General features: G+C 39.9%; 1 protein-coding gene across 1 annotated transcript in view; it reads right to left on the bottom strand.

Moving 5' to 3' along the window:
• Nucleotides 1-13,928: 13,928 nt before the first annotated feature.
• LOC107103901 (metabotropic glutamate receptor 7-like) overlaps nt 13,929-26,307 on the bottom strand; it is a 45,653-nt gene continuing 33,274 nt past the window's right edge. The window contains exon 6 of the mRNA XM_015403757.1: nt 13,929-15,505. Coding sequence (XP_015259243.1) covers nt 15,456-15,505 — 50 coding nt within the window. The 3' untranslated portion in view covers nt 13,929-15,455. The remainder of the gene's footprint in view (nt 15,506-26,307) is intronic.

The following is a 26,307-nucleotide window of genomic DNA, read 5'->3' as shown; positions in this document are numbered from 1 at the left end:
AAGTAGGACAGTTAAAGAGGGGATCAATTCTAATAACAATGTTTCTATTGACAGACACCCTCTGGTATTTTATCATAGAAAAACTAGAACGATAGTGTTTATGAGATCCATTTATGTGATTCGTTTTCTCTGTTATTCAATTCAAAATAAGAATTTTAAAAAATCACATTGAGATCAAACATCGTCCTTTTTTCAGCACAGCCTAAACCACAACCAGCTCACTTTGAGCTCTGAATTACTGCTGTAGGTGAGAGGAGAGAAAGTCCAGCAGGACGGCCCTGATCCTGCAGATCTGCTCAGGTCAAAAAACACTGAGTTCCAACAGACCTGGAAGGACACCATCCAGAAAACTACCAGGAAGTGAAGGAGAAGCATGATCTATGGTCCAGGTATATTGAATAATGTGGATTCCACTTTGTCTATGCACAGTCATCTCACTATGTCTGATTTTCTGTTCCAGTGAACAGAAACAGAGAAATATGTTTCTAATCACCAATCTGCAGCTGCATACAGGTAGATCTATTAGTAAAATGTTGCATGATGGTTTAGTGTCCCAGCTGCAAGATTCAAAGAGACTTTATTTGTCACCCAGCCTGGAGCAGCACTTCATTAGGGCTAAATTTCATTTTCTGTACAGCCCATCCAAGAAAAGACAAAACACAGATATTATATGTGGGGGGGCGGGATCCGAGGCCTTGCTGCTGTCAAAGGCGCTGCCCTTGTAGTTAAGGCAGACTGTATCCTGATAAGGGTACAAGCTGAGATGACAAGAAATCCTCAGCACAAAGAAGCATGGCTCTATTTACAGCATCATTCTGTGGTGTAGCAGCATGAGTCTATAGATTGTGAAATGGTTCTGGGTTCTAGACACATCGTTCTGTATTCCAAAAGCATTATCTTTGGTATGGTTCTGGTTTTCAGCAGCATTGATTCTCTGTTCCAACAGTATGATCATTTGTTCCAGGAGCATTGCACTGCAAAAACACAGAACCCTGCTGCTGGAACATAGAACTATGCTGCTAGATGCCTTTTGCACCATGACTTTAAACTGGTTTTCCTTTTCTCCTACACTGTCTACATTCTTGATCAATGCGGAACTTTAAAAATGGTCATGTTAATTTTGCTGTTGTAAGCTGTATACTTCGCAATTTGTTTTGCATCCACTCTGTGTACTGAACTTGACAATATGGTTTGTCTAAGTTTAAGTCTCTAAGTCTAAGAACTGTTCTATCAGCAAGGCTGAGTTCTGCAGCATAAATCTGTGTCCCAGCAGCATCATTATATGTTCTGTGTTGTAGCAGAAGGATTCCATGTTTTGCTGTGTAGTTCTGTAGTGTAGTTCTCTAGTGTAGTTCTTGCCAGGTTGTGTGGAGGCTTTGATGGACCCAAATGCAGAGATTAGAAGGCAGAGATAAGTTTAGCTAATTTAATTGAGGTTCCAGAGGCAAAAGAGGCAAAAATCCAGGAGAAAAAACAAACATGAGACACCAGAGAGAATGAACACACGGGGAGAAAGCAATGAAGCAACAAATCAACAATAAACCAGTCAAGAGAAACTGCAGACATGGTGTATATATGGGCAACAGAGAAACTAATGGGCTAATTAGCTGATATAAAGCACGTGTGGACAGAAGTAACTAGAAGGGAACCAAGGGAAACTGGCATATTTGGGCAACAGAGAGTAACCAAAACCAAAACACTGCTTAAAAATTACTAGAAACGAGTACAATGTCACAAAATTAAAAAGAAACAATTATCGTTTGCATAGTGGAGAAATGTACTTGTTACATCAGCTTAAATAGTCAAAGGAGACAAAGAAGGTGAATGGGATATATACAGTGCATCCAGATCCATCATTATCTGACACGCTTGTCGCTGCGAGGGGTGCTGGCAAGAGGGAGGGTACACCCTGGACTGGTCGCCAGTCCATCGCAGGGCAACACAGAGACACACATGACATACAACCATTCACTCACACCTAAGGAGAATTTAGAGAAGCCAATTAACCTAATTGGTTAATCGGCCAGGAATCGAACCCAGAACCTTCTTACTGCAAGGCAGCAGTGCTACCCACTGCTCCACTGAGCAGCCCTATGCTGCCATATATGACAGCCTTTTTTTATAATAGGATTATTGTATTGGGTTATTGCACAAGGTGTTTACATGGGTATTTATATAGATGGATATTTATTTTTTTTATATATAGTTATTGCACTGGGCGTCAAATGAGATAGATAAATGAAATAAATTGAAGTGTAAATGTAAACTCGAAAAGCCAATACAGGGCAGGATCATGACATTTCAGTGTTTTAGCAGCATGGTCCACCTGGATCAGCTGGTTGGTTTGGTCTGCTGATCGGGGTGGAGGTTTTGGTTTTCCACCCAAACACGTCCAGAATGTCTCTCCTTATCCCAGTTTGCATGGTTCTGATGGTGCTACAGGTTCAGATAGGTTCAGCAATCATCTCGATTGATGGAACCTGACTCCGAGGCTATATTACGAGCAATATCGGACAGCTGCAGCTTCAGGTAAGCCCATTAAATTTTGATCCAATATGTCAGCATCAAGGAGACCTCTGGGAGGGAATGACTCAGAGGAGAGTTTGTTCTGAGCTTCTAACTGTAATCAGACAATATGGGCCCTAAAGCGGGAAGAACCATCAGAGAGAGAAGCTTCAAAGTAACCAAGCTTCAGGTCGGATTACGTCTTATTATGTCACCTCCTTAGAACCCCCTCATGGTTTCCTTCCTGTGTGAAGTACTCTGATAAATCTGCTTCCATGAATCTACTTTAGACCATCAGGACCAACTGCAGGTCAAATAAGTAACTAGAGAGACTATCTGGAGATAATAATAATCCAGATAAACCTGGTCCTCAGCTCTAGAAGAGCCCCTACCACTTTTCTCTCTGTGTGCCGTACCCATCCATCACCAGCAGCTGGAGGTTGGTGCAGCCACATTGTGTTTATGCAACTTAAAGAGGTTTTCTGTGCCTCGCCGCGTTGATGTATGGCCCAGGAGGTGGAAACAGATGATGTGTGCAGGAGGAGAGCAGCTGGATGGATGAGGCGGAGGAGGCGGATGCACCTCGCTGGAGACCCGTCGATATTCATGGTCATATGAAGTAGAAAAGGTGGAGTGTTGGGGGTTGATTTGAGGTGGGATGATGCTGCAGCTGGTTTAGGAAGACTTAAAGCTTTTTCCAGGGGATGTGAGAGTCGACTGGTTTGATGCTGAGCTGAGGGAAAATCTGCCAATAATAATGTTTCTCACATGAAAGGGTGGAGAGTTTGGATGGAAGCTGGGCTGTGTGGCTCTTTAATGTGATGTGTGCTTTGTTCTGAGTCCTTAAGGTGGTATTATTATGGGATATTGGCAGAAAGGCAGAATGTGATTGCTGGAATAGGAGGATATCTGAAATGCTTCTCCCATCAGTTCACTCCTCTCCTCTCCTTTTTGCTCAGATTTGTTTTTCTCTTATATTAAGATGATGACATTAACCTGTTTATGTTTTCAATGATGAACACTCAGACTCAAACAGTCAGATCAGAAAAATCAGCTTTTTCTTTTATGCTGCTCTTCTTCTGATGTTGGATCTGGAAGACTCTCCTCGCCCCGGTGATGTTCTGCAGCTCCGCCTGGGTGGTCCCAAATTGTTCCCAGTTCAAAATGGAAACCTTGTTCCTCCAGTGAGTCCTGGTTCTGCTTCAGAGTCTGCTCTCTGTGAGATGCACTCTCTAAAATGAGAGAGAGGTGGAGAAGCAACCGGAACTCCTTCTTATGTATAAGCTCCTCTCCTCCTCCTATGATTGGTGCTTCTTCTGTTATTGCAGCTGTTTGATATTAATGCTTTTAGTTTAGGTATTAAAATAAAGCTTTCTATCAATTAGTCCACTGATCTGGAAGCAGAAGGTTCTCTTTATTTACAAAGCTTAATCTCCTTCTGCAAAAAAAGTTTTTTCTATTATAAAAGATGATTCATATATTCCAACTTTCAGATCATTCATGCACAGCAAAATATTGCCTCACTCCTGATGGATGGACATGTTCCCTTTTGGCTGCTACTGAAACCCAGACTGATGATCATCAGCAAACTATTTGGCTGATGGAAGGAGAAGATGTCCTCCTATCATTAATCCACTCTGCAGTATCAAACATTGTGTGAGGAAAGGTGCTTTTTTATGTTTGACACCACGGCTTCATCTCCAGGATTCATCCCTGGAAACCACCAGCAATCAGAACCTCCACAAATTCCTAATCTTCAGAACCAGGATTTATTTTCCAGAGTTTTTAATGCAATTTATTTAGTATAGAGTATCTCAGTTTTAACTTAACGGTATTTATTCTAGTTTTTTTCAATTAAGTTATATCAAATTTGGCTTTTTAATAGAAAAGTATTCTTCACTGTCCTTCAGTGGGGGAACTAAGATGTTACAGCAGCGAAGTTAAGTAATAATTGCACTTTATTGATCTCACATTGGAGAAATTTACCTTTGCATTTAACCCATCCCCTTGAGGAGCAGTGGGCTGTAGTCGTGGGACGCCTGGGGAGAGACCAAGGGTGATCCAGCATGGCAGTCTGTGGGAGTGGGGCTCCAACTCAGAACCTCATGATTCCAAGCTCTAAGCCCTAACCACTAGGCCGCCACTCCCCTGGCAAGCAGAGGCATAAAGAAATACACAGAGGTGAAAGATATAAAAAAACAAACGTTAGTAGAGACTGATCAGTCAGGGCAGATTTGCAACAAACACAAACATATTTGGCAGTAATTGAAACATGCTGATCAAAATGTAAAAGCATATAAATAATTGTGCAGAAAACAACACAGAATATTTATGGGAAAATAAAATGATATAAAAGAAAAACTACTAAAACAGTAGAAAAGTAAAGAAACTTACTGGGCCTCTTGGTAGCAGCGATGGTTTTAAAGAATAGCTGCTGGGAGGAAGAAGCTATGAAAATTTTCCTTTGTGCATCTAGGATTCTGTCATCCCATGAGCCGGGAGACAATGTCCAATAGAAATGTTCTCCTAGAGTCCTTCAGCTTTCCCCCACCTCCAGGGGACGGCAGACAGCTGGCCCAACCAATGAGCTCATAAAACCTCCTCTCAGCTGCTGTTCCAACAAGCCAAACCATAGCAGATGGATGATGCCCCGCCGGAGTTAAAGAATGGCTTTAGGTCGACACATTTTTATGGAATTCATTATATAAAAAGTGTTTCTGTGGTAATGATATAAATCTAATTTCTAAGGGTTTCCCACTAAACAGGGGTCATAGAATGCAAAACTGAGTTAACATTGTCATAGATGAATAACGATAGTTCAGTGGGTGAAATGGACGTACAGAGAAGTTCAAACCCCATCAACACCTCCTTTCTCTGCAAATCTCACAATTCTAAACTTCCACCATAAAACGGGCGAATCCAAACAAAGCCCTGAATTGAAGTCAATTCGGGGATGTTGTCTTATTTGGTTTTGGCCTGTACTTTTGTCACGCCCCAGAATTGACATGCACACCAAGGGGGATGGGGGGTATGAAGTGTAGACTGCTGGGCTGCTGACTGGAGAGAGCCATGAGCCGCTTGTCTTCAGCTAGAGGAGGGGGGCTGGGGCCGGTAACAGACATCCCAAGTCTCCCAGAACTTCCGGGAGACTTGGGATGTCTAGGATGTTTAGGTATGAAAAGTAGGACATGTCCAGGAAAAGAGGACGTCTTTGCTCAGCAGCTTCGCTCGTTGTGTCGTCAGGGCACAGCTCATCTAAATATTCATGATCATGCCATAAAAGGAATAAAACTTGTCATTTCATTCTGGGGCTTTTAACCTGGCTTTCATTAGGGCTCATAGGACAGCAAATATGTAACTTTCAGCCCAAATAATGTTACACACCCTATTAGAGACCTTAAGGACCAGCACCAAATACCCTATATAATAATTCTATGACCCCTTTAAAATTATATTTTATACTTATTTGTAAAGCTTCATGTTTATGAATAAATTAGTACCATCGTCTGGTGCCCTAACTGAGCAGCAGCAGCGTAGCTAAGTGTCGAAACCTTAACCAGGCTGCTGATTTTCAAGTTATTTCAATGTCTACTGCAGGTTGTTACAGAGAACAGGATGCAGTGTCCTTTGAAGCAAATGACTAGAATTAAACATTTAGTGGATTATTGACACCCAGCTGAATGTTGACTGATTTCTAGAACAGCCTAAAGCTCATTGTTCAGTTTAGTACAGTAGATAATGGAGAGGAACTTGTTTGAGTCAGATGGTAAACATATCTTTACTCCTCCTGATGCTCCTCCTCCTCCATCACTTCCTGGTTTGTGTAGATAAAACCATCTGATAACCAGGAAAGTCCGGCTGGATCCACAAACCCTGCGTTTTTATGATTGGTCCAGATGGCTTTCTGAGGAACACTAAATTTATGACCTTACCTTCTGGCTCAGCGCCGATGAACAGGATAAGAGGCCTGCAGAGGCCTCCTATAGTGAGGAACATTTTTCTTCTGAAAGCTCACACAGCAGTGATGATTATTTGTTCTTCTACCAAGCTGAGGGCTGGAGGAGGTAAAATGATCTTCAGAAGCTGGATTTGATGAAACAGGAGGAAGAAGATGAGGAAGAGATGAACTTTGTCTCTTTCATCAGAGCAGTCCTCTGCAGGATCTGTGGAGGATGAGCTCTTCTTTTTTTGTCTGCACAGGTTGACGTTCATCAGAGGAAGGATATGAACAAACTTCTGCTGGTGTGGATTCATTTTTTCTAACATAAGAGTCTTAATATTCACAAATACACTGAGACGAGCTAAATACACAAAGAACAAGATACATACACCTATTTGTCACTCATACACTAATGCATCTTGATAATTATGTTTTCTGCATTTGTAGTTTGATTTCTGAGATTATCGTGATGAGATGTCAGGTTATTATTTCCAGATAAGATTTAAGATGATATGCAACTTAAATTAAATAACAGATTGGTAATTTCGATGTGTACAGCTCAAGGGTGTAACTTTGTAATGAAAGTTGGTGGGGATACTCTTTCAAACGCTCTCTATAAGGTTTGTATTTTCCAAAAATGAGCTCAAACATATATTAATTGAATGCTTTCCTATTGTTGAGAACACAAAAAAACCCAAATACACGGATATTTATATTTATGTGTAGTTAGACAAGAATGTATTTAAAAAAAGGATGAATAACAGCCGATTTCAATGCGAACAGAAATATATCATGCCTCCCTGGCATGTACACAATTTCAATTTCATCCATCCATCAATCCATCCAGAATAATGTGGATGGATTGATGGATTTTTTCCCTTTGAGCTACATCAGTGAATATCCTCCTTCAAAAGCAGCAAAATCAAATTTAGAAATCTGCCCCACATATTGCTAAAGTCTTTGTATTGAAATTATTGGTGGGGACATGTCCACACCAGTCCTTCAAAAAGTTACGCCTGTGGTACAGCTTACAACAGTGAAATTAACATTACCATTTTTAAAGTGCAGCGGTGATCAAGAATGTAGACAATGTAGGAGAAAAAAGTCATGGTGCAAAAAGCATCTAGCAGCATGGATCTATGTTCCAGCAGCGGGTTTCTGCAGCATGGTTCTGTGTTGCAGCAGTATAGCAATGTGACAAAACCTACATTTGTTCTTATTTACTGAAATCAAGTGCAAATATACTTAGTTGAATACATTTGTAATTACTTTTAGTTAACTTTTTGCACTGTAGACAATTCTTTTAAACTCAAGAAATCATTTAAAAGCAATCATAAATCTTCCTTGTTTCAGCTGATCTGATGAACACAGTCAACCAGCACTATATTTATCTACCCTGGGACCAGGGTAGGCAGACAAGGTCAGTTAAAACTATTGGAACTTTGCTATGACATATAGTTTAATTACTAATGTTCATCTGTTTCATGAAGTAACATTATCTGGTTTACAGCAATAGTTCAAACATATTTCATAACAAGGGAATAATTAGTTAATTTTGTTAGGTGTTATGCATCACTTACTGCTCCACTGTTAGTTTAAACTGCAGCCTGTGACCGCATGGCATGCATATATCTCATGTAGTTGGCTTAAAAATAAAGCATGAACCAAGTTGATTTCTTCTTGTGATTGGCTGAGACAAGGGGCATCTGGCTGGTGGCTAGATCTTAAAAAAAACAAAACAAATGTGGAAACAACTATAAAGATTATGAAGCACAAATTTGTTTTTTTCACCTTTTCTCTTCACTCTAAAAACTTTAATCTAAATAAGTAATTTTTTCTTAAATCATCTTGAATTGAGGAGGAAAGTGAGACACTTTGCCAATGGAGCAAGATAAATTACATTTAAAATAAGAAAGAAAAATTGCATTGTCTTATTTCAAGTCATCATCTTATTATGTTATTCTAAGAGTAAAAAATCTTATTCCATTGGCAAATGATCTTATTTATAACTCAAAGTAAAGGTAAATACAATTAATTTAAGAAAGTTTTACTTATTTCTGGATCGATTTTGCAGTGTTGTGACTAACATTTACAGAGTTACTTTATATCTGGCTCCCCTCTTATCAAACAGAAAAATAACTTTTGCAGACTTCGCTAAAAGCTCTCTGAGAATCACCCAGTTACAAACTGATGTGGCTGCATTTTATTTGCTCTTACTGTAGCTTCCATCAGATTTTGCATTAAAATCCTTTACCTGTTCCATTCTAAGAACATTATTGTGTCATGAAATGGGGCAGTGGTGTAGCTCTGCAGAAAAAACAGCAAGTCTGCTTCCTTTGTGTTTACGAAAAGTCCCTGTGTAAATTTCCTTTAAGTCGATTGCGGGGCATTGCTTCAGTTTGTGGGACAGAAGTGAAAAATGTGGGCTTGTCCCACACAAAGCTACAAATAATTCTTTTTTTAAAAAAAAATATGCTTGCGTATCAAGCCAATTCAGGAGTCTTAAAAAGTCCAAACACAAATTCAGAGAGTCACAAACCACAGGTTAAGATGCATGAATGCATCAGAAACCATCCTGCATCTTATACTGTGCATGTATGAGTCACATGCATATTTTTATTCAGTATAATTATGGGATTTAGAACTTGTGATCATTAGTCTGCAGGTCTGGCCGCTATCCAAAAAACATGTCACACTTTTCAGGCTATATTTACAAAAGCTGTTAAAAACAATCATGTTCTTCCTCCTCAAATGCTGCACTTCACTGTGTTTGAGGTTAGAATAACACTAAAGGTGGAAATGTTTAAAAGGTCTTATTACTGGTTCAATAATTAGTCTGATGATGAGGGGCGTCTGCAGAAATGTCCTCAGCATGCAAGCTTTATGCTTCCAAGAAAATACGATTAGTTCATGTCAATAAACAGAAGCCAAGGTAAACTTTCTGGTAGCTTTTTAGAACCTGAGATCCATCTTAAAAAGTCCCAAGGCCATTTAAAGAATTACTGAGCTCCTGAACACAAAAGTATTCCTGTCTGCTGCTGAATCTGTCTCCTCAGGGATGCTTTAATTTAAGAAGTTACAAAAGACAAAATGTCGAATCCTGCAGACTCAAGCTGTCTGTTCATCTCCCGTTCATCCTGTTTGTCCTCAGAATAAAGATGGGGAGGCAGGAGGAGAAGCTGGGCCTCCACAGACGGGTTAATAACTGGCTTTGCTCTGGATGCCTTAAATTAGTTTCTATTGACACCTGCTATCTCCCAGCAGATTGCAGCGAGGACCTCATCAAGTGTAAAGACGCTGATGCTGTGGAGCCAAATCAGTGGGAGCAGACCAATAACTTCCAGCTTCCTTTGTCCAATCCCTGCGTTGTGTTCCAGCTCCGCTGATGATGCCGCCTTTCAGCTCTGAAGCCGCCTTCGATGGTGTCACGATAAACCTGTCTGGGTCCATTCTCCTCCTTTAATTGCCTCACCAGCAGGTCAAGCTTATCTCAAATGAAATGTTCAAACACTGAAATATTTGTCATCAGATTTTTCTGTTAGAATCGAAAGATAAGATGGTGAAGAGCAGGAAGCAAGGTGGAGAAAAAGTTTAAAAACCAGATCAGCAATTTAAATGTCCAAAGCTCAGCACTAATTTAGACGACTGGAAGCTTTTTGTTATTCAGCTTCTGAACTGTGCGTTGAAGCATTGGATTGCTTATCGACATTTGTGAATCAGATGCATTTGAAGCCCTCACTGGAAACATTTCCCTCATTTCTTTAATTTAACAGGAATAGACCTGAGCAGCAGTCAGTCCTTTCATCTGTGAAGTCAGATATGTGTCATGGTTAAAAGCAAAGGCAACAAAGAGACAGCTTTTCTCCTGCATATTTACAGCAGTTGTCGAAAAAACACAACTTATTCCAATTTCGAACAATGAGTTTAGTTTCTTAACAAAAATAACAGTTTGACAGAAAGAAAATAGCTTTTAGCTCTCACCAAAGAGGTCAGCACTGGTCGGCTGAAGCACTTTGAAAATCCAATTAATATGAAAATAGAAGACATTTTCCCCGGCAATTTTTCCTCCACTAAGCTTCGCTCCAAGCTGGTGTTGTGGTTTCCTCCCACCGTCCAAAAACATGACTGCTAGGTTAATTAGGTGTGTGTATGTGTGTGCATAGTTGTATGTCTCTGTCCTGCAAAAAACTGGTGACCCATCCATGGTGTACCTGCCTTTCCCACAGACGGATGGACAGATGGGTGTTTTTTTCTATCATAGTGGTCTGTTTGGGATTGTTCTCAGGGGAGTGGTGGCCTGGTGCTTAAGGCATAGAGCTTGGAATCGTGAGATTGTGAGTTTCAATCCCACTCTGGGTCTCCGGTAAAGAAACTTAACCCCCGATGGCTCTTCAGCCACCCCACGATGGCAGCCCAGTGCTCCCCAAGGGGATGGATTAAATGCAGAGGTGAATTTCTCCGAAGTGAGATCAATAAAGTTAAATTATTATTTGTTTTCGGACCTCAGGTGTTGCAGCAAGGGTTTTGCATAATACAGTGGAATCCGCTTATAGTTCACATTGGTCCAGAGCCAATTTGAACACTATAAACAGTTGATTACTAAAACCGAATTTACCGTTATTTCACTTATTTTTTCTATGCAGAATATCATCTAAATGCCATTTGTATGGTTTTTCTTTTCGAGAAAAAGGAAATTAAATGGATAGCTTCTGCATTTACTGAATTTTATTACAGTACCATGCAAGTTTAATTACCGTGTACTGTGCTGTGCGCAGACATACCTCTATTAGCCAACGTAACTTATTATGTGCTGTGCGTCGGCTCTGCTGTGCTGCTGGTGCATTTTTTTTAACAAGTCTGAAAATGAAGTTTGAAACAAATGCATAATCACAGCACAGTACTGTTGCAGTACTGATAGCCTACAGTAGGCCTATGTAACTTATTCTGTAAGTCGGATCTGCTGTGCCGCCAGTGCATTTTTTTAACATGTCCAAAAATAAAGTTTGAAACAAACAGTTTCATAGAACAACACACAACTACAGAAAATTAAAGCTAGCCTACCTCTGTGTTGTGTTGCTTTTCTGCTGCGCCGCAAATAAGAAATCACTTAACATATTGATCCATGGTTCCCTGGATCAGAGTGTTGTCCAACACAGAGTTCACTTCTTTTTCAAAATGATGTAAAAGGTCAAAGTTTTTGAAACCAACATGCAGGAGACTAGTCTTTAAAATGCAAACTGCATTCCTCATCTCAGCTCTGGAAGGGTCTCCTCTTCTTCATCCTCCTCCTCCCCCTCCTTGCTGCGCGCATCACTGATACCTGCACTAAAGCTCTCTTGTACGTCCTCCGAGATGTACACGTAGTTTTAAAAATTATTTTTACACATGTTTACATTCATAAAATGGCCAAAAATGAACATAAGCAGATTTCTTAATCACTATAAACAAATTATTTCAACAGCATTTGTATAGAAATGATTCTGTCCCAAGCCTTTTGATCTGTATAAGCGGTTGATTAATATATCTGTGAAAACTATAAGCTGATTCCACTGTATTAGGAAATGGTGTAATGATGACATTAGCAACTGTCTCCACCCTCTGGTCCAAAATTCTAGATAAGGGTGATAATTGAATAGTGTGATGATGCATTATGGTATTATGTTGCATTTTTGGGACTATATTCTGCAGGCCTGTGCTGCAGCACTGAATGGGGCTGAGAGCCAAATTTAAATGAAGGCAGAGATATTTCTATACTCAAACCAGAACGCTGCACTGAGCAGTTGATCCCGCCTTGGTTCTGGTTTCCCAGACAAACACTCATTAATGTGGTCTTTGAAAGTGGTCAGTAGTGGTCAGTGGAGGTCTTGGTCTCTCTGCCTACAGCCCTGCAGACCATTGCTTGTTTCCCCTCCAACAAACTGAGGTTTTGAAGCCACAGAGGAATTCTTATCCATAAATGCCTAATGATGCATTTTCTGCACACACCAGTGGAAGCACAGTGTTCTAGCAGACAGGTTTACATGCAATATTTACTCCCTTCCAGGATCAATTTTAATACTTTTACACCTTTTTTGGATTAATTTGCTGTGGTTTTATTGTATTTGGGGATTATTAAAGTTGTTGGCCAAAGATGGCCCCTCTTAGCTTTCTTCTTCTTCTTCTCCTGTTTTAACAACGTATCACAATGTGGGAAGTTTTGCAGCAGCTTCTGAGCCAGGTGAGTGTTTGTTCATCCGTGCTGTAGATTTTCCACTATTGATTGTGTCCAATGAAAAACGGGCCTCTCTGGGACCGGAATGGAGTCATTCTGAGTTTGATAGCAGCTCATAAATTCCATTTCTCTTTAGAAATCTCAGTTTGGGCCAAAGAAATTAGACTGAATGTTCATGTTCGGCTGAAAGAAGGCGAAGCTCCAGGGAGGAGGTTTTAAGATGTGTACTGAAAGGCATTCTTGGAAACATGTAAAAAAAATAACAAATGTTTTTATTTCATGTTAATACATTCTTAGACAACACCACAGAATAGTTGCATGAGTGGCCAAATGTAAATCTCTCCCACAACATTGGCACAGAAGCAGCAAGGGCAACAGGAAAATACCAAGTACAAACAGTAGAAAACATACATGCTTCCTTTTTTAAATATATATACTCATCTTTTTCTGTGTCCCAGAACTTCTCCAGGAAAATAAGAAACCAATCAAAGCCATATTCTGCAGAAACGATCAGAGGAACCAACAGTAAAAGAACATGAACCAAGGAAAAGAACATTACGTTTCAGAGCAGACGTGTGGAATCAGCTGTGCTGTGACAATTTCATTATTTTCATCTTTTTTTCTGATTCAGTTTCAACATCGAACATATCAGGCATGCATTGACAATCTCCACATCAGCAGTCCATGATATCACCGGGTTATTCAGGGATGAGTGGACCAAAGGACGTCCTGTTTACAAAAGCTCTGTATCATCAGATACCCACAACTTACCAGGGAAGTCAATATGTTCAAATGGAACATCCTGTGACCATAAACCTTTCAATAAAAGCTTTAAAATAATTTATCTTTCCTTCTGGAAAGATAAATGGACCAGAAACCAGCTGATAGAGGTCTACCAATCAGGTGATTAGAGTCAATATTTTAGAACCAGTAAACAACAAAGGTACAAACAAAATGGAGACAGTCAGGGGTTTGTACCATGGAGCAGGATAAGCATGTCCACGTCGTCTTGGGTTTTTCTGGTTTAACTAACCTCAAAGATTCAGTCTATGTGAGCTTTGCACCAAATCATCCTGTTTTTTTTTGTTTTTTTTTATCGTCTGAAAGTGAGGGAGTTCATGTACAAAATGTACCAAGATGGTAAAAGAAGACCAAACAACAAACTGACCAGACCTTTAAGAAGTAAAACCATAATCATCTAAATATATTAAATTGTGCCTGGTAAGAGTCTATGATCAAATTGCTGCACCTTATTAAGTGGAACGAGGAGGTTTTAAGATTTAAGAATCTGGTCATTGAGGAAGCAAACCGCTCCAATGATGGAGGAGCTCTATAGTGATAACCTATCTGGGTCTTCCTGCAGTGGTTGATGGTCTTAAGGTGCAGCTCTTTAGGACCACAGTGTCCTATACGTCTAACAGGATAATTATCCCGGTCACAAAGCTCAGGTCTTTTCTGATACAACCCCCACCCGCCTTTCTCTAGGGTGGAATGGAAACCCCAAGACAGTAAAGAAGGCAGAGCTTCAGTGGATCATGCAAACATTTGGTACCAACATCAACAAAAGAACATCAAACTTAACCCATTGAACTGGTCGGAACCATTGTGCTGGTCTTCAGACGAGGAGCATTTACGGCCCAATGACATAAAACCCAGAGACGAACCAGCGGTCATCCTAAAGAGATGCTGATCCTGCTGCGTAGTACAGACCTCGGCTCTCATATCCACACCGAGCCTCTCAGAGAGTTCAAACCACAGAGGTTTCACCTTAACCTCCATGTTTCTCTAAATTAAAAGCGGTTTCTGGTCTCCTGAGATCAGTTAGATCTGACTGAACATGCAGAACAGGCACATTGATAGCTTTCCACAGACATCGTCACCTCTGTGATCCGTCACAGATAAACACAAAAAGCCACAGACGGAGACAGGCATGGAGGGGGGAACATCATGGAACATCATGAAACATCATGAAACACTGCAGAACAGAAGCTGGAAAATCGGACGCACACATAAAGAACAGCACTGTTACGGCAGTGGATCCAAGGTCACGTCACAGCTGCTACTTCCTCTCACATCTCGGATCTCGTCCTCCCAGAACCCTGCAAAGTTTTCTGGGATGTTTTTTTTCCCCAAAGTTAGAGCACGAGCACGACCCTGCGGACCAAATAAAACATGCACCATCAATAATTACATGAAGCTGTGAAGGCTGGAATATGCAAACGGAGGGAGGGCAGGTGGTGTGTTCATGGTGCCTCTCAGGTCATTCAGAACCCAACAGGCCGGCTCTGGCTTCAGAACTTTACACACGTTTTAGCCTCCAGGTGGCAGCATGAGCACAGCGCTCCAGGTGTGAATCACAGTATGGCTTCAATAATACACAAAGAAAGGAAACAAAATGTGTGAAACCAGGAAGGAGGGTGGATCCATCAGTGACGTGAGAATTATCTCAGCACCAGAAAGAAAAGTACCAAAGAATGGACCAAATGGAAGCCTTAAAGAACGGATGGATCAACAGGGAGGCTGAGGAACTTTCAGGTCCAGAGTTAAGAAACAGGAGCAGTTTGGATCTCCAGGGGTTCAGCTTCTATCCTCGGCTGATCCCATTAAAAAACCATCACATTTCATCTCCACTCCATGAGTTCACACTCAGAGGAAAAATCCCACCAGGCTGAAGATCCTCCACATCTCTGGTGGAACGCATGAGAACAAAAAACGGTAACCCTCTCTCCCCTGGGCCAAAAAGGATCAGGCCAGGAGAGCTGACATCTCTGCAGCGCCCGTTCAGATGGAGGAATGGACTTAGATCACAACGTCGTTGTAGCTCACGTACTTGGTCTTTGCTGCTGGACCTGTGAGTGAAAGAGGAGAGAACCAATGAGAACCAACACTGCATGATGATACAGCTGGAGGTGGAAGGCTGAGGTGTCATTTATCCTGAACTCCTAGATGAAGGTCAGATCACTGTTTCCTCTACATCATCTCCAAATATGTTTCACCTTTACTTGTTACAAAGCAGCAATTCAGACAAAATACTATGGAAGCAAATCATTGCCATATTTCAGAATGTGGCTGCATTGTTTGACTTATATATGAAGTTAGTAATCAAAAATCCTGTTTGCATTTTCATTTTCTTCAACACCGTTCATCCTTTTACTTAATTAAAATGAAAAAGAAAAAGACATTTGAGATTTATTTTTCAAAATGTACCCCAGCAAATACATACCAAAATTCTATTTGAAATGTAAAATTTTAAAATGAAAAACCATTTTCAGAAATGCTTTTTCATTTTAAGAATGTGGCTGCATTACTTGACTCATAAAGGAAATTAGTAATCAATCATCCTATTTGCATTTGCATTTCTTCTTTAAGACTGCACATTTTATGCAATAATCAAAGAGAAAACACAACGGATATTGCTTTTTTGTTGTCTTGGTCTGACGGCAAAGCACTGTCCATAACTCGAAAACGAAAAAGCATTCTGAGCAGTGGGTGCAGCAGAGTGACGTCAGCAGCCACTCTTCCTCAGGTCCTTGCTGACCGGGCTACCCATCTTGTTCGGTAGGGGGCGCTGTGCAGGTCTGGATTGCATTACATTGTAAGCGTGCTGGCATGTATATATATATATATATATATATATAAAATCATGTTATTTTCCAAACACAAAGCAAATTTTCGCCAGTTGTTTTAATACCGCACTGTATGATTAGATTATCACCAGATACATGAAAGGGTTGACAATTTTCCTTATAGAGACACAGCCTACTTTACAAGCTTTAACTTTAAGGACAGTTCATCAATATATACATTAAAATGAGCCAGAGAGAGAATTCCTCCCTGTCCTGCACCATTGCTGACATGAAAGGGCTCAGAAGTGCACTGTCCCACTTTATATGCATAACCTAATTTGCATAACAAAAATATGCACCAAATATTTGGAAAAATGTCTATTGATCATTTTTTAAATAACTTTGCATGATTTACTCTGTCAAATGCCTTTGTGGCATCAATAAAGCACAGAAAAACAGAATAATTAAAACTAAGATTTTTCAAACTCTTTCTTTTAATGAATACATGCATGTATCAGTCTCATTCCTCTCTATAAAGCCATACTGAGATTCACTTGTTAGAATATATATTTTCAGTCTTATGTATGATATATTAAACTATTATATAAGACTTCAGAAGAGTAATAGCAAGTACTATGAGTCTGTAGATTACAAGCTGTTAAATTTACCTGCCTTATCCTTCCTGACAAAAACCAGAACAACAGAAAATTAACAAAGAGCTCATGGTTTAAAAACCTGTAAAGCATATGGACAGCAGTAGACATAATCCAAAGCATGCACATTTTAGATGTTCTGCTCTTATTTTTTATTTTTTTAGACATTAGACAGATTTTATTTGCATTTTGTGTACACCAGTGTAAAATAAAAATAAATTTCGTTTGGAACAGCTCCCTGGACAGTTTCATCTTATTTAAAAGTGAAGCCTTGAAAAATAGTTAAAAAAGTAATATAAACATATGACTGTAAATGTACAGTTCTAAACAGTTTTTTTAATGCAGTTTAGCCCACAAGCTTAGTTATTTTCAAGCTTCAAGGTGGCTGCATTCACTTCAGTGAATATAGACTAATACACTATAGGTCATATCAACATGTTTGATCACAATGCTCTCACTTTTCACTGTCAAATAATTCACAGTAATGTCTGTGCCACAAGTCTGCAATATTTTCTGGGAGTTGTACTCCTTTGTTGGATGGCAGTGATGTTTTAGCATCATTCATATCTTTGACAGATTCAAGATTTAAAACAGTCATTACCTGAAGTCCTCTAGCAACAGAATCTGTCTTATGTTTTTAATAATTTAATGAAGGGCGTTACTAAAACCGGAATTAGTAGCTTTTTCAAGTTTAAACAATTATCCCTCTCTAGGTTACTCAGCTTCACACCACATTTTAGAAGCTTTACCAGCAGCAGAATGTTGCTAAACCACAAAATGTTTCAATGCAGGTTTAACAATAATCCTGTTTTGTTTAGAATAGTGATTAAAGACATACAGCGTATTTTCAAATAATAAACATGATTCACTGAAATGTTGCACATTCGTACAGTTTGGTGTAAGACTTGTCATTGGCCCTCTGGCTAATTTAATCCTTTAAACCTGGAAATCCAAATCTCATGTATCAAATATGATACACCTGGCACTAAAGGGTTAAGTCTGCAGCAGCACATCTATCAAAGTCTTATATTTATTGTGATGTTTTTCTATCATATTAGAAAAGTCAAATTGTTGTCATTTGTTTTCTCAACTGCTGTGAAATTAGCCATATTTACAGAAACACTCAACGGTACAAGATCAGATAAAGCATGCATATATAAAACGTCAGTGTGACCCATAGAAACACCTGCAGTACAGATAAAATGATTCAGCCAGCAGTTAGCATGCTAAGCCTCACTGGTAGAGTACAAGCTTGTTGTGAGAAATTGCTTTGGAGTCAATGAGTCGATGCAATCAGCTGGTTTTCCTTAGATAGAAACTTTGAACCAATCTGACTGGATGATTCGGTTGAATTGTCTCTGTAAAGTGCTTTGCATTGGTGTAGCTGAAATATAATCTGGCAGGGGAATTTCACTCGATAGACAAAACTGTATGAAATCATGATGTGGTGCGGCCTAGTGGTTAGAATATTGTGCCTGGATCCCAGAGGATGGGAGTTCAAGTTCCACACACTCCCACAGACTGCTACTCTGGGTCCCTGAGCAAGACCCTTAGCCACAGACTGCTCGGCATACCCACTGTATCCCTTCAATAAATGAATTTATGTTGCTAGCTTGTTTAAAAAACAACAATATTTTCAATCTTTTTATTGCTATAAGTCATACGGCATGTAAACATTTCCTCTAAAAAAAAACATTAGATGTTGCACCACAAAAACTCCAGCACATTCAAAAGTAGATTTATAATCTTGAGGAAGTTACTGCACATATGACGTAGTCAGGTGTACATTCTCTCCTAAATATATCTTAAAATGATCGTTTTGCACCCCTGATGGATTCTTTTGACTAAAACCTCTGTAAGGTCCATAAGATCCTTTCTGCAAAAGCTTTAGCTTAAAAAGTAAAAGTAGTACATTTCTGGAAGAATACCTGCAAATAAAACAGATTTTTGTAAATCGAATTAATGCTAATTATTAGCAATTGTGAAGCTAAATCCGCATTAGGAAGCTAAATCCGGAAACTAAATCATGCATTGGTTTAATTGATTGATTTAGAATTTGTTTCAATGCATTATTTCAGCATTCTATTGCCATGGTCTTGGTTCTGTTATGTTTAACTTTGCTCCATGTTTTCTAGTTTTATTGGTTGAATTCCTATTTAGTTGTATTTCCTCTATATATATGAGTTCTTCGGTTTTTGTTTGTTCCCCTTTGTTGGCCTCTTCTGTTGGTCTCCTTTTCCCTAGCTCCTTCCTAGACTGCTCTCTTCACACCTGCTCCCAATCTGCTCGTTAGTCCTCTCTTTGTTCAGCCTACCATAAATACTCTCCTTGTGCAGTTCCTCAGTGCTGGTTCCTCATCTTACCTCATCTCTCCTCGTTTTACATTTCATGTTGGACTTTTGGATTCCTGCTTCTGTTACCTGTGTTAATTCATTGAAAAAAAAACTGCAACAACTCACCCCTGCTTCTCACCCTCTGCATTTGGGTCCTCAAACCTGGTAATTTATTTTTTTTAAACTATTTTTATTTCTAATATCGCTTCCAGCAGTTGTGTCTGTGTTTTCATGGAGCCATAGAGGATTAATGTCAGTGTATTGAAGAAAATGTTTTGTATTTACACTGTTTTCCATCATTAGTGTGTAAACGACTTAATTACTAGTACTATTATTGCCTTTTTAACATGGGTTTTATGGTTAATTCATACTAACTGGTTAATCCACCCCATAATTCACCTGCTTCTGAGGTTTGCTGTTCAGCCCAGCAGGAAAGATTCTGTAACAACATGATTTGGTTCCTGTGAATCTTCCCTGTTGCTCCAAGCAGTATGATTTTAACGGCTAATAAAGGATGTTTGATGTTTCTTTTAGGTCTTGAACTGAGCCACAGCAGAACCAGCCCAACAGCAGAAGAAATGACCTCACTGAGGTGGAACAGCAGGATTAAGCAGCATGCAAACTGTGTTACATGTTTGAGAGCTTCTCCGCTTTTATGCTTATGACTCCTCCAGCTACAAGCTAAATTGACCTCAGATTCTGTTAGATTTAAACATGGGGAGCTGATCCAGTTACTACAGGGGAGAATGAAGTCTCTAATTAACTGGATGTTTTACTGCAGCAGCAGCATCTCATTCTGAAACTGTTAGAAAAATCAAACCTTTAGGCTCAGAACATTTATCCAGTGAGAAACAAATCCCATGTTAACAAAATGTTTTAACAAAACAGAGACACAAAAACATTGTAATTCCATGACTCAGGAATCTCTGAGAAACTAGAGGATTTTCTCAAAACACAACCCAAAAAAATCAGGCAAAAACAGGTTCATCCCAAAGAAAAAAACCCAAACCTAAGCTGAGCGGTGCTGCTCATGTGACCCAGAGCAGTGAGCAGTGAGGACTGTACAGCCTCCTATATTGGGAGAAACCAAACCACAGGAGCCAGTAACTGTGGGTGAGATTCAGCTGGACACTTGCACTGCAAGAACAAAGGACACACCTTTGAAGATCAGAGTGTACTTATTTTGGACAGAGAGGAGAGATGGTCTGAAACAGGGGTGAAAGAAGCCATAGTTGTGAAAGAAAAATGGAAATATTCTAAGCATTTACAAATCAGTCATGGAACTCATTAGAAATAAATTACATAAAACCTCCCATTCTGATTCAAAATACCAATCACATAGCCCATGCACAATAAAAGGCTCCAACAATCCAGAAGGGGGATGGTTCTATGATAAAGGATGACTCATAATTTACACAGGCATCTTTTTAACTAAACCATTTTTTTTAAATTAAACTAACAAAAAGATTCTTTTCATTTGTACTTCATTGTAAATTTAAAATCTATGCACATTATAGTTGTGTTCAATTTTAGATGCTGAATCCTCCAAGGACCCAGTCTACCTGGACTGGGTTCTTCGAGAACGCCACGCTTGACAGTGACCAAAGGATTTCTTCCATTATGAGGAGAGCAGTGAGGGATGGAAAACATTTCCACTAAGATTAGCGTCTTGAGGACCAACTACTGTATTAGACTCCATCTAAACACCAACATGTTTGTTCCTGTTCCACCATCACAAAGATGAACATGGTCTTCTTAGTCATCCAGGTCATAGTCATTCCAAAAAAGTTAAAAAAACAATCCACTTGACTTAGTTTGTAAGTTTAAGGATGTTGCGCTTCCCATCCAGGAAGCTTTTTCAATACAAAAAATCCCTTTTTGTATCGATTTTTCTTTTCCAAACATGGGAACCTGTTTAGATGGTGTGATATCATTAACTCTCCTGCTAAATCTGGTTCTACTGTAAGTCAACTGACAAGTGTTCATCGGTTCTTTCAGCAGAACAGTGGTTCAGCACCAATTGAAACATCCTACATGAAATGCTCCCTGGGCTTAGGAGGAGTGGATCAGACCTCTACAGCATCTAGGATGAAGCTAGGAGGAAATGTCAAAGATCTCCCCCTGGAGGTTGCAGTGCTGGGAAACAAAGGTACAAGGTACAAAGCGTCAAAAGCAGGACTGACAACACTATAGTGTTACATTTGTCAGTATATACCTCACTATAGTGATTTAAAAAAGTATATATTTCTCCTTTAATGTTCTGAAATTAATCAGACTGAAATGGCTCCGAAGGCTGAAACCAAACTCAACTCAACTCAACTCAACTTTATTTATAAAGCGCTTTCAGTCAGCCAAAGCTAAAATCAAAGCGCTGTACAGGTCATTTGAGCAGATTATAAAACACAATTATCACCACAAAACACTCAAACAAACTCAAAGATTAAAAAAAAAACAAGTAAGAGCAGAAAAAAAGTCGAAGTCTCACTCAAAGGCCTGAGAGAAAAAGTGGGTCTTTAAAAGGGTTTTAAAAGAGCTGAGTGTAGGGGCCTGTCTGATAGAAAGGGGGAGGGCATTCCACAGTTTGGGAGCTGCCACAGAGAATNAACAAAGGTACAAGGTACAAAGCGTCAAAAGCAGGACTGACAACACTATAGTGTTACATTTATTGTCAGTATATACCTCACTATAGTGATTTAGAAAAGTATACATTTCTCTTTTAAAGTTCTGAAATTAATTAGACTGGCTCTGAAATGGCTCAGACGGCTGAAACCAAAGGGAAAGAGAACACGGTAGTGTCTCACTGCATGCTAAATCAACACTGTGCAATTAAACAAACAGAGATGCAACCTGACTGACAGCTTTCTGCTGTGCATCCAGGCCTCTGAATCAGGCTAGCTGGAGGAGGCAGCCTTTGAAATGTGCTCTAAGCCTTTGTTGTAGGAGGGATCAGTTTCTAGAGAGAGGCTGAGAGGCTTCATGAAGGGAGAATCTGAGAGATTTGGCCTTTGAAGAGCTGCTAAAGAAGAGCAATTTGTTGTTGGAGAATCAGCTGTAGCAGCAGAGAGGATGCAGACAGAGAAAGAAGAAGGAATGAGAAATCTGAAGTGCAGTGACTGAAGGAGACCAGGTTTCAAAAGAAGAGAAAGGAGAAGAGAAAGGAGTGTCTGACAGGTGACTCTCTAGCTCCTTAGAGGACATGACAGGACATGGAAAGGGCTGGTAAAAGAAGTAAAAAGTCCAACAGACAGGAACAGGACACAGCACACCAAAATAGACAAATAAATATTAGGTCCTGGAGACCTTGTATGACTATCGGCCATCTTTTATGGTGTGGTATGCTGGAACACCAGCTTAACTGCAGCTGAGACGAAGCTCATTAGGAGGGCAAGCCTTATTCTAGAATGTATCCTGGACACAGTGCAGGTGACGGAAGACAAAAGGATGCATCTCCCATCCCGTGCATAAAACTGTAGCAGAGCTCCTTCAGAGACTGTTGCATCCTAGAAGCACTAATGAGTGCTTCCTGAGATCCTTCCAACTGACCCACTAGGGCTTACAAACAGGTTCCTGTGAAGCTTACAGCAAATACTGTGCAAATGGATCACTTTAATGGTTCCTAAAACAGCTTGACTTCTGCCTGTAATCTACACACGAATATTTGCGCAAGGGGACATTGAGTTTAATGCGGAAATCATATCATATCNAAGGGGACATTGAGTTTAATGCGGAAATCATATCATATCATGGGATAAAATGCTGCCACAGCTAACAAAGTGAACCATCCTTCTTGTAGCAGGCTACCAGTACAGGAGCTTCTGTGGTCACTGGGTCCAGGACATGTAATAAAAGACGTACCTTGGAAATAATAATAACTGAACGTTATTGATCTCACACTGGAGAAATGTACCTCTGCATTTAACCCATCCCCTTAGAAAGCAGTGGGCTGCCACTGTGCAGCGCCCGGGGAGCAGTGTGGGGTTAAGCGACTTCTCCAGGGACCCAGAGTGGAGGCTGTGGGGATCATACTTGCAACCTTCACAGAGCACAAACGCACTGCTGTTGGCACTAGGCCAACACTCCAAACGTTCCCCATAGAAGAAGAAATCTCTGAGAATAAACAGTGAAGCAACATGCCTCACATTGCATGGAGCCATTCACCCGCAGCTGGAAACTGTCCACAAAAACATAGAAGTCCAGCACACAAACTAATTCAGAGCTGGGAACTTTTGGAACATAACTATCCACAACAAAACCAGAGGGTCTCAACCAGGTCTTCATTTAACTTTTTATCACTAAGTTTGGAAAAGTTCCTGCTTCAGCTGGATAATCTAAATGACTCCAGGAGAAAGGTTTGGTGGTCAGAATAGACAAAGGTTGAAGCACTGGGACACAAATACCCCATTTACACTAGCCTTTTGAAACCATGCCGATAACAGCCCGAGCATGGTACCCAAGATAACTGCTGAGTATAAGTGGAACGCAACTAAACTGGACCGTGCAAGACACAACCGAACCTCGCTAAATCTAGTAGTAGTTCAACAGTAGGGCTCTGCACAGTTCAGTTGTGGCTCGGTTCTTTGATAACAAAGAGTGCATGAGCAGACCGCGTCCTCTCCTATTTATAGTCAGGTGACTGATTTTGCAGGTTTTCTGGCGTGTCTGGCTTTGCAATTCAGAGATCTCTTCACCTGTTCACAACACAAACTTCTCAGCTTATTACAGTACCAAGACATGGCATCAAAAGAACATGGTGCAACCTGGGATGATGCCGAGACCAAGAAGAATGCCTTTTTTGCTGACATTCTTGAAACAATGAAATATCACTAATATAAACAAACAAAAGTTCCTGAATGTTATGGCCACGCTATTTTTGTTTGTGTGATTCCTGCCTTGACAGCTGTAGCATTTTGGACTGCCGACTGGAGGCAAGGAACCATGCGAGTGTGATGTGTTATCTGTTTTAGAAGACTAGTGTAAATGTTGCAAAAAACAAGATGGATGACTGATGGTTTCAACTTGAGGTTTGAAACCCAAGAACACAGGGCTGCTTGTTAGGTATGGTGGTGGTAGCATCATGATGTGGGCATGCTTCTCAGCCATTTGTGCTGCAACTTTACCTCAGATTAACAGCTGCATAGATGGAACTGGAGATATGGGACTTTACCTTCAAACTGTTGTAAATATGCAGAATGTGTTTAAAAGGTTGGTTGTCTGTTTGTAAAATTGTGAGCCTGCAACCAACTCTTAGGGTCAGAAAAGAGACATTTAGAAAAAATCTGAATCTTCATCATAGAGGAATGAAAGTTCCAGTTGCAGCTCACTGAATGGACTTGCGTTTATTGTTTGAGCTAAAAGCTTTCAGGTCCAGCTCTGAAGCAGGAGCATATTTTTTATCTTCTGGTCTCTTATGTGATGTTTAGTTGTGGTCTCACTTTTATGAATTGTGAGTTCCCCTCCCTTTTAACATGTCCTGTGAACGTTCCATGAACACCTCCCCACTTTAGGAGTTGGTGGGATGAGGGACCTTCAGCTGCAGGCTTTATGATGCCTGCAGTAAAGTCTGAGGTCGAGCGGGTCAGACGTGCAGTTAGAGCACCAGAGAAAATCTGTAAATCTGCCACTCCAACAGCCCTACAAGCTTCTCCTCATGTAAAAGTTATGAGTCAGTTAGTAAGGCGGCGATAAAGCACACCAGGATGGATATTTAACATTCGCTCCACACACGCCTCCTCCTCATCACACTTCCAGGAGGAAATGGACCAAGGTCAGACGACAAGGCACAAGCAGAAGATTCATTCTCTCTTACGTCCGATAAATAAAGACATTAGTCCATCAGGGGAACAACACAGAATTTGTTGACTTGAAAACCTGCTGCTGTGAGGCAATGTGACCATTTTTATCTGAGTTCCTTCTACCTAATTTCCCTTCAAGCGCATCTGCTTGATAAACTTGGGCAAAGAGAAGGAATGAACTGTTGACTGATCTCTTTCTTATTTCCTATTAATGAGACGTGATGTTTTCAGACTGTAAAGGGTTCAAATGCACACAGATGGATCCATCCTGCAAACCCAAAGGCTTCTCCTCTCATCACAAATAAAACTTGTTTCTGCAATGACATGAAAGCTAAAAAGAGGTTCAGGTCAATTCATTAAAATCCCAATAAACAGGCAAAGGTAATAAAATGCATAGTTGAATGCATGATGATTCAAATCTGGATGAAAAAAAAAGGAAAATTACAGAACAACAGGTTCCAATATGGAAATATTGTTTAGAAGAAACATTCATACACAAAAATAAGAAGATATATTTAATCTCTGCATTATTTAATATTAAGGTGTTAAACTACCCAAGAGTTTATAAATACAGTGCAGTTTTAGCCACTATCTTGAAAAAATCCCTTAGAAACAGTAGGATGTCGTTCACAGTACCACATTAATAGATAATATAGTTAGAAACCTCATAGAGCAACACAATAAGTGAATAATTTATAAATGATATTGGTGTTTGTGGTTGATGAAAACTGTTACAGGAAAGCTACCAATGTCTGTTTTTTTTATTTTATTTAAAGAAAGCATTTGATAGAATTAATCACAGTTTATTATCCAGGTAATTAGATTATTATGGTGTAGGGGTCGTTCTAGAGTGAATAAAGAACTATTCAGGTAGCTGACAACAGTATGTAAAATGAGTGATTATCAGTCACCATGCATGGACATTGCTTCCTCCAAATTCTGAAACACTACATTGTCTACATCTGTGTCCATGTGTGCCGCTAACTGAAACACACGTTCAGTCAGAGCGTCCAAACGAAAAATAATAAAATCAATACTTCTAACATTACATTGTTTTCAAAAACAGTTGCGGAATGCCTCAGCTTACTGATAACTTCATCGTAACTGGCCATCTTTGTTGTGACATGTAGATTCGACGGATGCAGTAAAATGCTAACCAACCAATGGGCAGCAGTTGAGTCCTTAAGAGACGCCCCTCCTCATTTGCATAATGAGGCAGAAATGCAGACAGAAATGTAAAAAGGGAAGGCAGAAATAAATAGCGGCGAAGAAATAACTATGGTAAAAAAAATACAAAGGAAGAATAA

Source organism: Cyprinodon variegatus, unplaced genomic scaffold, assembly GCF_000732505.1.
Source record: "Cyprinodon variegatus isolate N-32 unplaced genomic scaffold, C_variegatus-1.0 Scaffold1558, whole genome shotgun sequence".
Classification (NCBI taxonomy): domain Eukaryota; kingdom Metazoa; phylum Chordata; class Actinopteri; order Cyprinodontiformes; family Cyprinodontidae; genus Cyprinodon; species Cyprinodon variegatus.
The sequence above is the reverse complement of the archived record's forward strand: the minus strand, read 5'-3'. Positions and strand labels throughout refer to the sequence as shown.